This window comes from Helicoverpa zea, chromosome 5 (assembly GCF_022581195.2).
Source record: "Helicoverpa zea isolate HzStark_Cry1AcR chromosome 5, ilHelZeax1.1, whole genome shotgun sequence".
Classification (NCBI taxonomy): Eukaryota; Metazoa; Arthropoda; class Insecta; order Lepidoptera; family Noctuidae; genus Helicoverpa; species Helicoverpa zea.
Window position 1 is genome coordinate 2545028 of NC_061456.1, and position 18150 is coordinate 2563177.

The window sequence follows — 18150 nt, forward strand, 5'->3', positions numbered from 1 at the left end:
ACTTAATTTGCAGAATTAACATTGATTGACATTTCCTCAAATTATTTTATTACGAAAAAGACTTCGTACACTCAAAATGTGCACGCAACATTACCGTCCCAATGTGATACACTCCAATAAATAGTTATATACCATCTTCACTTCTCCAAACTATGTTCAACTTTACCTATTTTGAAATAAGGTTGTTTTTATTACCAAGAAGTAAGCAATTGGTCGGGCACATCCGAGAATCATCAAGTCATTGTAACAAATTATAAAATAATAATGTTGATTTCGATTTCTTTTCACTTTCCTACTTTGGTACATATTTAAAAGTATTTCGGGTCGACGGTAGTTTATTATGAATTCTTATGGAGAAACTTTGCACTGATTTTCATAAGATTATGTGAGATAACGATGACGATGACGAATTAATACTGTTTTGTTTAACATTTTGGACACTTGTGTTTTTGTACAAACATATTTAGTGTAAGATTTATAAAAGGCGTTATCGCTTAATTTAAAAGGGGCGAAAGGTGTTGCTACTAAAAAAATAAATTGTGAAATCATGTTAAAAGTCACAACAATTTCCTAAGACCATAGAGTCCTTAAAAAAACAAATGACAACTTCACGATGACCATAATTTCTGTGTCTCTGGTTTTCAAAAAAAGAACTAGGCTAGTCTGTGATGTGGGTCATGTAAATGTCAACGGTCGTTGCGAACGGCTAGTGCTTTATGCCCGTTTAGGTTTTATCCACCGGCCGTTAACACTGGAGAAAAACTCAGAAGGTTAAGTGAGTGAGGTTGACATAGCAAGTTTAAATTAAAAGTCACTGTAGCTGAAGTGTTTTTTTATTTAAACTTGCATAATATGATTACCTACAACTCATTCTGGTTAAGCACTAACTTAGGTTATGTACTGAAGTATGAAAACGAATGTAGTTGTCAAAAGGAAATGAGTTTGCATACATCTTTGGCATCAATTTGGACAGTAAACCATACATATGTGCTAAAAATTTCCTAAATAAGAATCGTATTTTACTTGTTGGTAATGTTTCCATGCCAAGTGATTTTACAAGTCTATTGACCTATGATAAAAAACTCTCACGCTTTTCAACTATTTTGGTATTCGGTGATTATTCCAGTTGTTCCCCCACCTAATCTTTATTCTTCCAACTAATCCTTCTGTACTCTTCTTCACAGTATACCTAGGTGGAGCTTTTATCGTGAGCCGTCGCATTAATTTGCTGGCTCCGTACGTTTGCGGATAAAAGACGTCCACGAACATACTGCCTACATACTGATGACCTTTGAGGATTAACTCTAGTTTATTACGGCGCCTGCTCTTTAGCATTTTATAAGAATGATGAAATAAATATTTAAATTAAAATTACGGTAAGAGATTGTCATTAAGGAGCTTGTAGTGACTATTTAGGCAGATGGCAAACATGCAATGGACAACTTGGATTCCTAAACTTCAATAGACATGATCTCGAATACCCAACCTCCTAAATGTTCAGTAATAGGTAGGTATTTCTTCCATTTTTCACAGGCCACATATAGGAACTGCAAAATTCGAAGCCATAGAAAAGTTTACCACGTATTGTCGAATTGACTGCGCATACTTACGTATATTGTCTCTCCGGCAAATACTCACAAGAACATTCGACATTTCATTACAGATAATAGAGCAATTTGCCATCTGTACCCCACAAAATCTCAACAACTAGGCTACTAGTGCCACCGTATACCGTGCGGAACCGTTCCGATCACGCGACGTTCACGTGACGTAATCTCTGCGCCAAAACCTGAATATGATTAGCCTAGATGCCAACAACTTTGGCGTAAGTGAATTGTGCCCTACATAAGTGGTATCATATTTTATTGTGGGCGTGTATTGAGATTAGGTATAGGTAAGATTGGAGCTGGTTTTATGATGGATTGGTTTGCAAGATGGGGTGTGTCTGCAATCTGCCTAGGCAGAGTGTGATGTAATCAATCGCGTATTTTTATGTGAGACTGTCCTGACGTATCTTTGTGAATAGAAATGCAGGGAAGTAAAGAAAAAGAAAGGTCAGGAAAAAGATCAGGACTCTGTCTGAAAACGTGGTATAATTCTAGGTTTGAAGCATGGTGCTCAATTGAATTGCACTACATTTTTATAGTTATTAAAAGACCCTATTCCAAACAATGACTGTTATTTCACCATTTAATACCGTGTCTCTGTAGATGAGAATTATTCTTCTTCTTTAATTTCCAACATTTCCCAATTACTGTACCTACAAAGTTACAAAGCATACAATCCGAAGCCTGCGGCCACGATAAAAACTATACCCAATCGTTCAATAATGACGCTAAATCGATTCACTAAACCACAAATCGATGCAATTTTATCGATAAATCGACCGAAATATACTTCCTTTATAATCAAGTTTATTAATTTGTTTTATATCAAAGTTTGGTTAGTTGAACTATTCGCGTTAATCCGTGTGTGGCAACGAATTGAAGCAATTTCATGTTGTAGGTACCTGCACATGTAGTCATTATGTCATTACTTATCCAACTTAATTACGGTTATGTTAGCTTAAGTTATTAAAGTTAAGTTTAAGTATAGTAACTTCAAACTGCACACATCGCAACCTACCCATTAATTGTGGATAATCACTCTATCTCGGTACTACATCGACTATATTTCGATATTAATCGGTCAGTTGAGCCTACTCGATTAATCGCATCGTTTCGAGTGAGAAATTGGAGCCGACATCGACCTTTAGCCTCATAAGTCTAGTCATCGATAATCCACTAAGAGTAGTACACTGCAGACTAAATAGTTGGCCGAGTGTCTGTTGCTCTGATGATATTTTTTTTTTTAAGAAAATCTTGATTCCAATCAAAATTTCCAGTTGGACTGATGCCAGATAAATACTAGATCCTTATGTTGTGCGTCCTGCCATTCTTCTTTATACTGATTCATGGGCCCAAAAAAACTATCGGCCGACTAAAAGTTTGCAGTGTTTTATCGTTATAAAGTATCGAGTTAATATGGGTAAGTAAAGTGGCACTTACCTTATTTGTCTATCACTTCCAATATGTCAGACATAAATAATAACATATTGTATTAATATTATCGAGTGTTGGAATAATATTGAGTTTGCGTGATACTATCGACTGCAAATGTGTATTAGCGTGATGTTATGAGGTGTTTTCTGATCTAACAAATGATCACTATATTGTGGAAAAACTAGCATTAGATGATACGACTATTCCTAAGTACCAGAAAAATTGCAAAAGATCCGGTTTTTTTTTTGAAATCCTTGCGTCACATTCTTGAATGTCTCTCCCTAAGCTTTTCTAAGGTATGTATTGTCGATAGAAGTCTTTAAACTGTCGATAATTTGGCATTGTAATAGCTATTTTCATGAAATGAATATTAGTTTAAGAATATAATTTCTTTCACACTTACAAAACAATGAATGGGTATAAACATTACTCACCAAGATTGATATAATATACGAATAATATTAAGATAACACTCCGACTACAAACTTAGTTAACATATCATTACCGTTTGCCGTGAAGCGATTCGATGAAGTGACTATGAGATAACTGCATATAAATTCACTTTTAATGCAGTTTATTTTCCTGTTTTATAGAAAATGCAGTTTTATACATATAAGCATTCTAGAGTTGTCATTAGGTATGTCAGTTGTTTTACTAGAGTAAAACACCTATGAGCATGTTAAGTATGAGTGGAGATAGGGAGTGACCGCGGTTCAACACTAGTGGATTTTCCGCTCGGGTTTTCTATGCACGACACATTCCGAACGGCTGATATTCTGTCGCGCGGTTTGACTCATATTTCACGCCAGTAGCTGTGGACCAAACGAACCAAGCAATGCTTCATGGAAAAACTGAGTGGAAAATGTACTAACGAAAAACGAACTAAGTAAGGGGAAAACATACTGCGCCGATCCCAAATAACTTGTGATCAGGGCAAGAAGAAGAAGAGACGTGGTGTTAGAATTGATTCTTAATTTAACTAAACTTTAAATTGTTGTTCATATACTAAATGGGAAAACTGATTGTGGTGTGCCACTAGTTACCTACTGGCAAAAATCCAGGTCTCAGTGATGTGGATAAACCTAAACCCCAGGGTATTTCCATTAGGAAAATATCGGAATTCGAGTATGCGGTTTGGTGTTTAATGTATTTTATTGTAATACTAAATACAACAGGACGCTGTGGTTTTGTTAATGCAAAATATTGATAAGTTTAGCGTCAACGAGCTTTTCATAGCTTTTAGCAATATCGCGATAACTCCATTGTGATTAAAATTATTTCTAAACTGGCTATATATGAATACCTTCTGAAAGAAATATTATATTTATTTGATACCTATAATTTCAGACAATTTGATTTCCGCGGTTTCAACCGTGTACTTCCTGTACCCGGATAAATATAGCCACTCACAAGTAACGTAAGCATCGTATGATTAAAATAATTTTCGAAATTGGTTCAGCTTTGTCAGAGAAAATCCCCTTTCAACGTCACAAACAAGCAAACTTTACATCATTATAATATTAGTTAGCACTTATTCTACAACAACACTAAACAATCTTATTAACATTATCACCTTTACCATAACACTAAAGAATTTTCAGCGCCATAACTTCAAGTTTCTCCGCCATTTTACCATTGATTATTACTATAGATAAATCGTATTTATCGTCATAATAAATACGAAAGTGAATTAACAGCTCATCAGAAAGGAATACGGTGATTAAAGTGGAGCAGAGGCTGTACTTAGACTGAACTATAGTTCGGCCATTCAGAGAATGCGTTCCTGACACGTCGCGATTGAACTGACGACGTAACTTTGCAATGGCGTTGCAGTTACGATAAAAATATTTTTGCTGGTTGTTTACCGTTTTAACAATTGAGGAGCATTAAAACAACATTATTATATCAATAATCAATGAATGTAGTTACGTCGTCAGTTCAATCGCGACGTGTCAGGAACGCATTCTCTGAATGGCCGAACTATAGTGAAGAAACCGGTAGCTATTATGAGAGATAGTAAGTAAAATTTATAATTATTTTAGACTAGCTTGGCCATAAGCAATTCTGTATAAAGATGAAGAGTTTGACTGACTTGAAAATGTGTTTCAGTATTAGGTAGTCCATTAATTGAGGAAGGCTAAAGAGTACTTTTATTTGGTCGGAATTTCTCCTGGTGAAAGCTAGGTGTGTAAATAAGAGGCGTAGGTATGATTTACTTACGAGAAACTGCTAAAAACAATGGCATATCAAATAATGCGTTTTTTGATGTTTCTGAAATTCCATCAGCCTCATAGAAATAATTTGTATAACTATATATCAATGATCTATCTCATAATTTACATTATATTTGCTTGAAGGTTCTTCAAGGTTCCAACTGATTTGTTTGTCATGATAATTTCGATATGCGAAGTTATGAAGTACTAACATAAAGTTAGGTACTAAAAAACTTGATAGAGTAGCCTTGAGAAATGTCACACGGTCTCCAATTTATGGAGTTCCTTTCAAGTCATTTAAATACCACGTCTAAACTGATTAGATCTACAACTATTTGGTTTTTTTTTTGTCGTGTCAAATATGTTATTTGTTATATTTTTTATTGTTTGCTTCTCGCGGTTTCAGCCGCATTCCGCGTACCCGGGTAAAATAACCTAAGTAAGTAAGTCACTCGGGGATAGTAAAACTTCACAACAGTGAAATAAGTGGTTGAGCTCATTCATTACAAACGTAGACACATTCATGCAATTATTTTCTCTTTATAATATTAGTGTCGATTTGTAATAATTTGCAATAAAAAAGATTACGCTACGCAACAATTTTGCTCACGTCATATACTTAGTCAGAATAATTAATCACCTGAAAACAAGCTTTTATAGCTTTAATCTTACACGTACCCCATAAAGTCTGATAGTATGTAATTTATTATCTTTAGGTGCATAACCTTACACCTCTGTTTAACCTTTCTTACAGGAGTCATGCACTTAATGTTCCCCATAAAAATTAAACATTTTAGTGACATTTGACCTTTTGACAGTTGAGTCACAACACTACTGTGACCTTGATATTAAAAAACTTGAATGAGTTTCGGATCTTTTAAAAACAACTCGGGTTTTTTATTTATTACAATGTTGTAACGGTCAAGATTGATATTTGATTTGCTTAATGATTTATTATGTCATAAATGTTTAACGTTTATCTTTTAGTTTTTATTTTATGATTAAACACCCACGTAATTTACTTCCTGCTGTATTTTAATACAATGCTATATTTTGATATACTACACGAAAAATATACTTAAGTATTTGAACTGCAAAAGCTAGCGGGCATAGATTAACTCATTCAGAAAATCGTTATAAAAATCCCCTTTTGCATAGAGTCACGTAAATTCTTGCCCACACAGACACCAACTTACGTAGTATATAAAAGTTGACATGTAATTTAATAGGTAGTCAGCCAATCCTAACAACAATGTAAAACAGCATAAAAGATCATGTGACACCACTTTCCCAGGTTACAATCTCAAAGATTTTCCTGCCATCCGTGGAAAGTATTCATTTTATGAGAAAAACATGTCAGATGACACTTTCCATAGTTTGACGTTTAATTTGACAGTAATGACAGATCATTAGCTAGAGCTGCGATGTCGCTTTCTTCAGAATATCGATATTGAATCTTTTCTAATGATAGAAGATAGAAGTTGTTGGTTTATCGTGAGATGGGAGATAGGTCATCCGGTTTTTGTGTCGTTATTTACCGCTTTGCTGTGGTGGTTATTAACTTGTTATAGTTCGGCCATTCAGAGAATGCGTTCCTGACACGTCGCGATTGAACTGACGACGTAACTTTGCAATGGCGTTGCAGTTACGATAAAAATATTTTTGCTGGTTGTTTACCGTTTTAACAATTGAGGAGCATTAAAACAACATTATTATATCAATAATCAATGAATGTAGTTACGTCGTCAGTTCAATCGCGACGTGTCAGGAACGCATTCTCTGAATGGCCGAACTATAATTGCTGGGGATTTTATAGATGTTTAGCTGTTGTGGTGATCTGTAATTGTGCCCGTTCAATTGTAAGTGTGCTTATGTGACTCTGAGAACGTGCTGTCTTATATATATAAAAATATAGGTTCAGATATGTTTTTTCAACCATAAATACGCATAAATATCTTTCACAATTTTGTCCTGCAAGTCGCTCTTTTTTAGTTTTCTTTATTTTTGGTAGAAATATTTGGCAGATTCCACAGCATCAGTACTTAATAAAATAATCTTCGTTTACGTAAAAAAGAAACTTGCTCTATGTACGCAATATTTACATCCTATATTAACCTTTTTCACCTAACTTCCTGGTCAATACGGAGCCATCGATACCTACTTCTAATGAAAGTTTAAAAACTAGCCGCCATCTTCCGCGAAAGATACTTGCATTGATATATTAGACTTTTTACTTAACCACACCATATATCCTTTAGATTAAAGCTTAGAAATCTGGGATATTGAGTCTTATGGTCTTAGAATTAAAAGTGCTTTTAGGTTGACAATTAATTAATTTAAAGCAGCTACAGACGTCTTTGTTGGTATACGCGCGTTTGTTTTAAAACATATATCAAACCACTGAACAGGCGATTGGTGAACGAGACGTTATATCTTACCAATAGCGGTGAAGTTCAATAATGAAAATGGGGAGTAGGTATTTATTAGTGTCAACAGAGAATTTTATAGGATTAAGTTTAGGTACTGAGGAATCCTTAAAAAGGAGTCATCTAAGTTCGAGCTAGGTTCCAGTGAATTAATCGCGGCAAAATCGCAACGATTGTCTGGAAGATACCTTAACTCTTAAGTGTAAAGCTGATGCAAGCAGTTTCCTGTGTGTTTGCGGATTTGACTTTCCACTGTTCTCATTACTTACATGCTGGTTCTAAGTAATAGTTGTTCATTAATTGCTTACATTTTTACGTAGAACTTTACATTGTAGGTAAGAACAACGAATAAATCAATACTATTTAAATCTTATATAAAAACCTTTGCATAGAAATCAAGCATAACGTACATAACTGTATTAGCTATTATTCAAGAAAATTAATTAGAGCTATTAAAGCAAAAGTGTATGTATTAAAAGTGTTGGATAATAAAATTGCAAACTAATCGCATGTTCATGATCTCAATTACAAAAGTCTATTTCCCCAATGATTGATAAAACTCTCTCATTTCATTTGTGTCCAAAAACCGATCATTTCAACAATATACGCATTTCAGCTTGAAATCATTTACCTACGCATTGAAATCGACTTTCAATAAAACGTAACTACGATTTACATTCACCAAAAAAAACGTGTGAATTCCCAAAATCGTTTCATTCGATTTATCATTCGAGTAACATTGTTATCGATTACAACCAATCGATCATGACTAATCGGTCTGCATTTCTTTGTAGAACTGTAGTTATTTCAAACAATAGCAATGTTTCTTTAATAAAATTTGGTCCGTGACAGACGAGCGGACGTATAATATTTTACTTTTATGTCTAAAACAAATTGGCTCACGAAATATCGTGTGATTGTTGTGACCTTACAGGTCTTTCAGAGTTTAAGAGTACTAGGATATTGTTATCGTTGAAAGATTAAAAATATATATTAATGGCAAATTAATGGACAAAAGGATCAAGTGTATATAAAACCGCTTACAAAATAGCAAGTGCTTTTAAGAGATATCTATGCGCGTCAATCTAAAGCGTAAATACTTTTTTACAAGATTTTTTTAAAGGGCGCATAACTCTTTATACTTTAACATGATCTTCTTTGAAAGTATAACGTCCGTTTTCTGACCGTAAATGCATCAAAGTCCGTTATACCACTATTCAGGCTATTTTCAGCCGAGACCGTTTTATAGCTCATTCCGGTGCTCCTTTGATACCAAAAATAGTTCCCACAGAATAAAACTGAAAAGCATATCTGCAAACTACGGGTTTTCGAAAAATCTTTGATGTTTAGTCGAAAATCTTCAAGATTATGTGTTAAAAAAATGACATCGAGTTAAAGTTGTTCTAGTCAGAAATGATGTATTAACATGTTCTAATAATTCTAAGAAATGTGTACACAGCAAAACCGTCAAACGTTTAACCATTAACCTAACAAGTCATTTCTGTTAACTTCAGCAAACAGTCCAAAAAAATACATAAAAATGTTAATCTGTAACCTAGCAAACGACTCAGATGTCGGAAATATAGGCTGCAATTCCAATGGAATATTCTACATACAAAAGAGAATGAAAATCAACGTGAATTTTCATAGTAACAGTGTTGGCAATGCAGTGTAAAATCAGGCCATTGCAGGCTGGCCCACATTTCACCACGCTTTGTTTTTCACCACTTATTACGCGAATATAGCCCTTAATGCCATATAAGTCTTTGGCGTACAAAAAATATTCCCTGATGCGGTTACTGCTGGACTAAGGCAGTAGCTTCTCAGAAACTTATTTGTATGACCTTAGTAACCTGAATAAGTTTATTGAACTGGTACTTCAGTGTATAAAGTTAATGGATGTGTATTATGTGCATAACTTGGCAAAAGCTACCACAATTTCTCGGAACATAGTCGTGAAATATTACGTGATTTATCAACATGTTGTTCTCGTAAAAATGGTGGTGTAGCAGTTATGTGTAATGTGGCGTTTGAGGAATTACTTTGTGCAGACAACATTAATTTAATCTAACGACTATGATTTAAGCTGTTGACAAAATCCCAAGTGAAGCTTAAATTGTAATGAAAGCTCGTCTAAATCCAGAAGACACTCAAAATCCTCATCTCTAGGTCTATGATGCAACACTGACATGAAATCTACGTCACCAATGGGAACATTAAGTCAAAATTCTACTTACCACCACAAATAACATCAGCAAGGTTAGTCTGCACGCACTGGTGCGTCACCGCCCCATCCCTGAGGGTCGTGATCTCCCCATAGAGCTGGTGCAATGCTTCTTGGTCCGACATGAGGATGGTTCGGGGGGAAGGACAGTCATCCTCAATGCTGTTCGCGTGGTGACGCGAGGACGATCTTGATCGGGATCTACGGCGTCTGAAAGAAATGGTTTATGATGTGGAAGATTACAAATTGATTAAGTCATTAAAGGTACTGTATACTGTAGTATATTATGATATAGTAACTAGAGTACTATGAGCAGCTTATAAAGATAAGTATACTTTTTTATAACCTAGAGTTCTTGGCAGCCTAGTTGAAGTTTTTAAAGTTGGCACAAAAAAACTGTGTTAAACTTTGACCAAACTACACGAACTATCACTTAAGAAGAAACATGAAAATTCACTAAAAACTATTTCCGTTATATTCTCAGAATACTGCTAGTTAACAAGAAAACTGCTTACAAACAAGAATACCCTTAAAAGGTAAACGCTTCCAAATAGTAATTTGAGCGGCGTCGAATACAACTGACCCAGAACTATCGTGGCAATCAATGGAAGCTTAGATTCAATAGGAAGGGTAAGCGATCAACGCGATGTTGAAAATACAATGGATAACAGGATTACGTAAGAGATACAGTAAAATTTTAAACTTAAAAGAAATACATTATAGCTAGGAATAGTCTACCAGCAAATAAATTCATTCTAAAAGCTCCGACAGAGAAACAGCAAATACAAGAAAATGTAAATGAATCTAATTAAACCGAAGTAAGCTTTGGATTTTTTGCAGAACCAAGTCAGGATCTGGTTTAAGTTATTCAAGATATGTACAAGTTTGGCCTCATTTTGATAACAAGAACTAGTTGATGTCGATCGCAGTCGCAACTAGTTTTAGATAAGATCCCTGTTCAGATGGATAGTATGTCGGTATGCAATCGATGAAAGAGCCGCATTGAGTACATGCTTTGACTGAATTGCAAATGAATGCATCAAGTCTTCTGTTGAAATCTGTTTGAAAATAGATTTAAAATCTGAATGTTTGGTTTCCGATTTCATTTATTTATTGTCATTTTCAGCTTGCTCGTTAGTTTTATTTTAATTTCCATCAGGTGCCATCTGAGTCCCAATTTATGCGTTAGCTCATTCGTCTTTTTGTCAACCTTTAATATTTATTTTGCCACTTACGTATCAAGTTTTTTTTCTAGCGACAAAACATAATTTAAAACCACTAATAAGACACACTATTTATTTTAATGATTGGCTGGGAATTATTTATGTTCTCTAATCATATCTCCTATGGGATTCTTGTCATTTGATTTTATACCTTCATCATTTAGTTTAAGGTTTAAATTCCGATGTGGAGATGTTCGGTCATCGTTACCCGGATTCTGCCACCATAATTCATTGGCGATATTTTTTGCCTTCATTAATACATCATGGTGTTTTTGTCATATCAATTTGTCAGTTAACGGAAACATTTTGCAGCTGCGTCATTGCCATTAGGTAATTGACAATTGAATGTCGACACTTTGCTTTAAATTGATTATCTTTATTTTTGCTCTTTATGTCATATACTGGGGTTAAATTGTGACAAATGTCCAAGATATGGTGTGATAAATGTCAATTTTTATATATTAGGTTCCTTCGTTTGTTGTTTCATCGTTTATTATAAGACTAGCTTCTGCCAGCGACTTCGTCCGCGTTAGATTCGGACTTTGTGCAAAGAGAGGATGAAATAATAATCACCAGCCTATCCAATTATCTAAATCTAAGCGTACTTAGCTTTAACCCCTAAGACTGCACATGCGACGGAAGCCTAAAAATTGAGTAACTTCTCCCGTTTTCCCAACATTTCCCATCACTGCGCTGCCCCTATTGATCGTAGTGTAATGAAAAGTATCCTATAACCTGCCCAAGAGTATGAAGAATATTCGTGCTAAGTTTCATTAAAATCTGTCGAATAGTTTTTGTTTCCATAACGAACATACAGATAGACAGACAGACATACAGACAAAAATTTTACTAGTTGCATTTTTAGTATCAGTATCGATTACTAATCACCCCCCGATAGATATTTTGAAAATATATTTAATGTACAGAATTGACCTCTCTACAGATTTATTATAAGTATAGATTTATATGATAATTTTTACTATGTTCTTATCTTGAAAATTACCAGAGTAAACAACTCTGTTTGTATTACTTTGAACAACCGGAATAATAATTTTAAAAGCACTATTACAATTTTGCAAGCCATTTATGGTTTTTGCAATGCTATCCAACTTTGCAACAATTTCTTTACTGTGGGTGTTATAAAATAATGTGACATAAAGTAGATAAAACTTGACACTTTAGTAGATATCCATTTCATCAACTACCAGTTAATGGTTTTTGCATAATAAAATCTAGACTCAAAAGGAACAAAATAACTTGTTTGAGATAAAAATGACGTTTACACGCCAGAGTTTAGATACATATTTTGAAATAAAAATAAAGAACATGAATTACGAATCTAAATCTTTTCAGATTGGTCAATGAATGAGCTATATTGGCAATGAATTATGAGTCAGTAGGCTATAGCATATCCATTAGTGCTATTGCAAAATTGCAATAATGGACCCCGGCTAACCTTGAGTTCCTAAAATCTAAAAATAATTCTCAACCTTGTTTTTATTAAAAATTCACACACTGTAGTTAATGTATGAATTGCTGAGATAATAAGCAATCGCCTTTGTGAAATAATGTATCGACCTCACACATTATGAAATGACACCTACGTTACAGTCTTAATAAGCGAATGGAAGAATTATTGCTTTTTGTGGCATTGGAAGGACGAACAGACGTAATGATGTCAGGTCAAGCTCTCAGATACGCCTACAATTTAATAAGTGAGATATAAACGTAAATAATGAACGCTACATTATTCGTACGTTGATTCGAAACAAAAATGGCGACCGCAAAATCTAATCCACCACATTTGATGGAATTGACCACAGTTCCATGAATGATTTCAATTAGATTAAGTTTATTGCGATACTATTTTTATAACAGTCTAATAGTTTCAGAATTTTGTATGGATATCGTAAACAAGGAGCATATCCAATCCATTATTGAAATCATTTTTATCCACCTTGAAAAATCAATAAAACGAAAGCAATAGTCACAAACTCGCTAGATTTATCACGATGCACATCAGATTATCCGAGCAATTATTCAGCTCCTAAATTGACTCGCCAAGCGCCATTTTGAATCCGTGCAGTGTCAAGTTTGGCGCCAAAATTGGTGCTCTGAACGCATTGCGCGTTCAATTTCGTGAAACATGTCCACTTGGGATTAACTGCGTACTAAAATGGCGATGTGACTCATGTTATTTGACATTTTAATAAATATTTAAGCCGTGCACTGGTCCCTTTTGGGCTTAGGTAACGACATGTGGAATATGTTTCTGCCTGACGTCAACATTTCATTTGTATTCATAACGGCTGTTGAATTGATCAATTAAATCAAGATTTTATCACACTTTGTCCGTGAATTTAATTTTAATAAAAAAGTATCTTTATAACTGATATCTGCCGTGAAATCTAGTTACGAGTTTTTTTGCCAGTTTTTTGTGTTACAACAGCAAAGTTATTCTAATTTCCATTGCCAATTGTTTAATTTATTTGACACCATTTTTTATTAGTGCTGTTATAAAATATATATAATTGTTTATGCATTTTAGATTCAAAGTATAGATGACAGTAAAAATCAAGTCTAAAATTATAGTCTAAACCGCCATGAATTTTACAATAACCTCAACTTTCGCAGTAAATTCCGGCTCCATGAAGTTTGTATCGAAACTAGTTTCAAATTCATAGTCAAGCAATAAAAAACTTACTCTGGCGTGACTATGAAGAAGCCCCTCGACGTTTGGTATATTTTCCTCTCCTGCATCAGTTGGGCTAGTGTGTCGTAGACTACCTCCTGTGATGGAGTCTGCATTGATGGGAATTTTGCGGACAATGAAGTCCGTATACTTTCTAGCGTCGCTGATTGACCCTGCAACAAAAAATGAGCTTTAAGTTATGGTGATTGAGTTACTAATTCATTGATGGGTGGTTTTTCAACAGTATTACAATGTATAGGCAGAAGTTTAGAATAACAACTCCTTATCCAAATCTTCGAATTGGTTTTTGAAACCAAAACTATTTTTCCAGATAGAATATTATCATACTCAGTATGCTAGCATTTTTTCCGACCCATTTACAAACCAGATCAAATACTGTATCTCATCACACATCTTTCACAACCTGTCAGCAAGACTACCAAAAATTATAAACGCATTATGTTCACGAAGCAATACTATAAAATGGATTAGATGTCCAACAATAGAATTGCATAGAAACACAGTATATTGCCATTCAACCTGTGATCTATCATCTGTAGCTTGATTACTCAAGCGAGCCCAAACTTGGTCTATCAATCAATTTCAATCTGGATCTGGTTGAGTTAGCAGAATGTCTTCATCTGTAGTGACCTTCGCTATTTGGACAGTTGCCATTGAATCTCGTATTTGGTCAAGATAGGAATCGTTATAGCAATAGTGTATCTACGGTATGATAAAAAAGTGTGCACTGTTAATATGAAATCGAAAATGTGTAACATGAAGTGTATGAAAGAAAAACCACTCCAGTACTTAAGAATTTTTTGACGCTTGATTATAACACTATTAAGATATAAATAACATCAAAATAAAAGATGAATAGATTTTAAGTATTGAATTGCTAAGTATTGTATTGAATGCTATGGAAAAAAACACGCCCGATGTTTGGCAGATTATTTAGTTGACCGTACAAGTACACGCAAACACTTTAATCCTCTGCTATTTAAGGCAATGGAATCCTATTGTGAATATGATATGGACTTGACCCAGTTTTTACAAAAGGTATCATCGTCTATCTATTCAGATAATATTTATTGGTCCAAGCTTCTTCGTTTCACGTCATGGTCGTTGATCGTGTTAACAGCAGGCATAGAATTATTATCCTTTGTGGTACCTTAGCTTTTAAACAGAATACATATACCTATTATTGTAGAGTTTATAAATATTGTCTGTAAAGTTATTTTAATCATCTATCTTCTATTTCAGTTTACCATTAAATTAGATTATAACAGTAGCTTACTATAAAATTTCTTTAAATTCCACATGATCAAGTTTAAAATCCTAACTAATTGAAATTAGACCCATACTGCATTCGAAAACGATAAATCGTGTACAACCGCATATCGTTCGCGTAAATTTCGCAGTCAGCAAATGAAACCGAGTAGCAATAGCGTACGTAAGCGATAAGCCAGCAACTTGTCACTGCAACTACATTACTGAGGTCTTTGAACTCTAAATAATTTATTACCTTACCTGCCTCAGGCAGTTCTGTGATATACATTGTAATAACATTCCTGTTTGTATCTAAATCTAGATTAAGACTTACTTTTTATCTCGTATCAGTATTATCGATCATTTGTTTAAGCATTTCATCAATCATAATATTGTCTTCGGTGATATTTTTATCAATACTTTCAATAGGTAGTTTTAATATCTTCAATATTTTATTCAGAAATAAAGATCTTCAAACATTCACCTGTGGTTAAAGCATCGTTCCCTCATTTAACTATGACTAATAAATCAATTCAATCAAGGCAAATTTGATCTTGTTCAATTATCAACGGACAATCTAAGCATTGTTGGGTAAGCCAGCCTTCGCGACATGGAATGTGGCAGATATTAATGAGCATCTATTGAGAAATGTGCATAAATATAATTTAAAATGTAGTACGCAGTTTATCGATTAACTGATTTAAATAATCGAGCGTTCGTTTATTGATTTAGATTAATGCAGTGTCTTTTGTAATCGATATTACGTTAAATTATACAACCGTTTTAACGTTGGCTATGACTTCATGTTTCTTGGTTGGCATATCACGAGTTGCTTCTGCGAATGCTTTGACATAACTGTCATCATTAAAGTTAAACTTTTCTAGCATATCTTCACAACCTTTTGCCTCGGTTTCATTTAAAACATGTATGAGGTGGTCGTCATTCCCGACATAAGTAATTAAATTCTTTCCAACGCGCTCACATTAAACATAACCTGGAGCTATTTAAAAAATGAAAACTGCGACATTTAATTGAGTAATTTCCCCTTATTTCTTCTTGTTTACCGTTTTCTTCGGCAATTAAAGCAGTTGACACATTTAAAGAGTCTGTTAGTCGAGTGCTGAATAATTGGGGCTTAAGTCAGACAAGTTGTGATATATGAAACCTGTTTGGGCTATTAATGCACGTTACGATATCTGAGACCTTTATGTTAAGCGATTTGGCAAAGGCGTGGTTCAAAGAATGCTCTGTATGACACAATGGTAACTGTCGTCTGTTTTAGTGCGAGTGTTGCAATGTCTCATATAAAGTGTATTGCCATGAATGATCTTTATGTTTTGGTCTTTCATTAAAAGGTCGATGAATGGGATCGATCGGTTCTTTGGTATTAATGTCATTTGATATAGTAGTGATTTGTTCATGTGTTTGTTAGAAACATGTGGTTGGTTCATAATACACATGTGTAAGAGTCCATAGAGTGAATATGCAAATAGCAATTGATGTTTACTCAATCAGGTCAGTCTTGTGTGTCTAAAGATTCACCAAATTACGTTATTCGATACCTTTTCGCATTTGGCATTCAAAAATGCGTATGGGAAAGTAAACAAAAAACTCGTTTTTGCAACAAACTAAAAACTGAAGCAATTAAAACTATTAAGACGAAGGTAAAAGTTAGTGAATAATTCATATACAACAACGTAGCTATTAATGTTCTGAGGAATGCAAAGAGATCTTATATCAAAATGTAATCAAAATATGAACAACGTAAATAAATTAGAGTTTACTGGTTTCAGTAAAATATTTGACGTAGTAATGGCTTGTCTTAAATCAGACACCAGTAAGGCATACCAAGCCTAGGGCTTTAAAACAATAATAACTATCGGAAACTACTCAAAACAGACGCCTGGACAGTCCGGTCTAAATCCTATCTAGGATAGGGTTACCATATCAGAAAAGAATGGGAATAGTCTTAGTACTCGTCTTTTTTCTCCAGGCAATGCTATTTTTTGGCACCTTTGCTTTTTGTGGTACGTAAAGGTTCCTTTTGTTGCTTATTTTTCAAGCAATGGATTTGCTTGTCCTGGCAGAAGTGATGATGCTTTATTGCCTTTTTGGACACAACATATATGTAAATCTGGACCCCGAGACTTGTTGTGCGTCCATGCTTCTATACCCTTCGGAAACTCTCTAAATTAGGACAAATCCGGGGAAAGCAAAACTGATGGCTGCCCTACCCAGGAGCGTGCCAGCTACCTCACCTAAGTCCTACTTCAAACACTATATTACAATGTTAATGCAATCCTGATTGAAATTCCGAGTGGCATTGTCAACAAGACCTGTCGACTGCCACATTCCTTGTCCAATAAGATGTGGAATTAGGCCATAATCTTGCGTAACTGACAAATTAATTGAGCAAACTTAGATACCTGTAATTTCAAGAACCAAGTTTATAACTTTGTATCGATATAATTAATGGAAACGCAATAAATTTCCCTTGTATCTTATCTGATTTTGTTGTGATTAATAGTGATAAGGAATTTAAGTGATATCAAGTAGCTAGATTGTTTATAGAAATAAGATTGTGAGAATTTACACAAGTTCGCTGATTTACTATGAAATTGGATGTTTGGTAACGAACAGACGACAGACAATGACCCGATCACAAAAGGCCATAAGGTTACTAGAAAAAACCGCGCCATTTTCAATTACTTTTTAATGCATCGTTAAATTGGTTTTAATTAAATTGAAAATTCAAATTGATGGTGATTTAATATGGCGATTACTCTGCAATGAGCTCATGGCGCAGTTATTTTTAGGAGTGTATCGGCAAAAAGACCATGATGGCAGAATTCCTTGCAACCTCGAATGACTGGACAACGTGGTACAAGGTGTAAGCGACAGCGGAGTTAATATTTATGTGTATGTGGGGAATTGGAAGACTGTTTTAAAGTTCAGGCACTAAGATACGACCGTAAGGTATTTTGAATATAGGCCAAATTCTTAGAAATATCAAGCTATCAGTCTATTGCGCGGATATAGTTCGTTATACCTTTATCGAGCAC

At 34.5% G+C, this 18150-nt stretch overlaps 1 protein-coding gene across 1 annotated transcript in view; it reads right to left on the reverse strand.

Moving 5' to 3' along the window:
* The window catches only part of LOC124630319 (probable serine/threonine-protein kinase DDB_G0267686), a 175684-nt gene that overhangs the window by 20690 nt on the left and 136844 nt on the right, over positions 1-18150 (reverse strand). The window contains exons 5-6 of the mRNA XM_047164171.1: positions 13832-13992; positions 9918-10114 (exon numbers count right to left, since the gene is read on the reverse strand). Of these exons, the coding sequence (XP_047020127.1) occupies positions 9918-10114; positions 13832-13992 (358 nt within the window). The remainder of the gene's footprint in view (positions 1-9917; positions 10115-13831; positions 13993-18150) is intronic.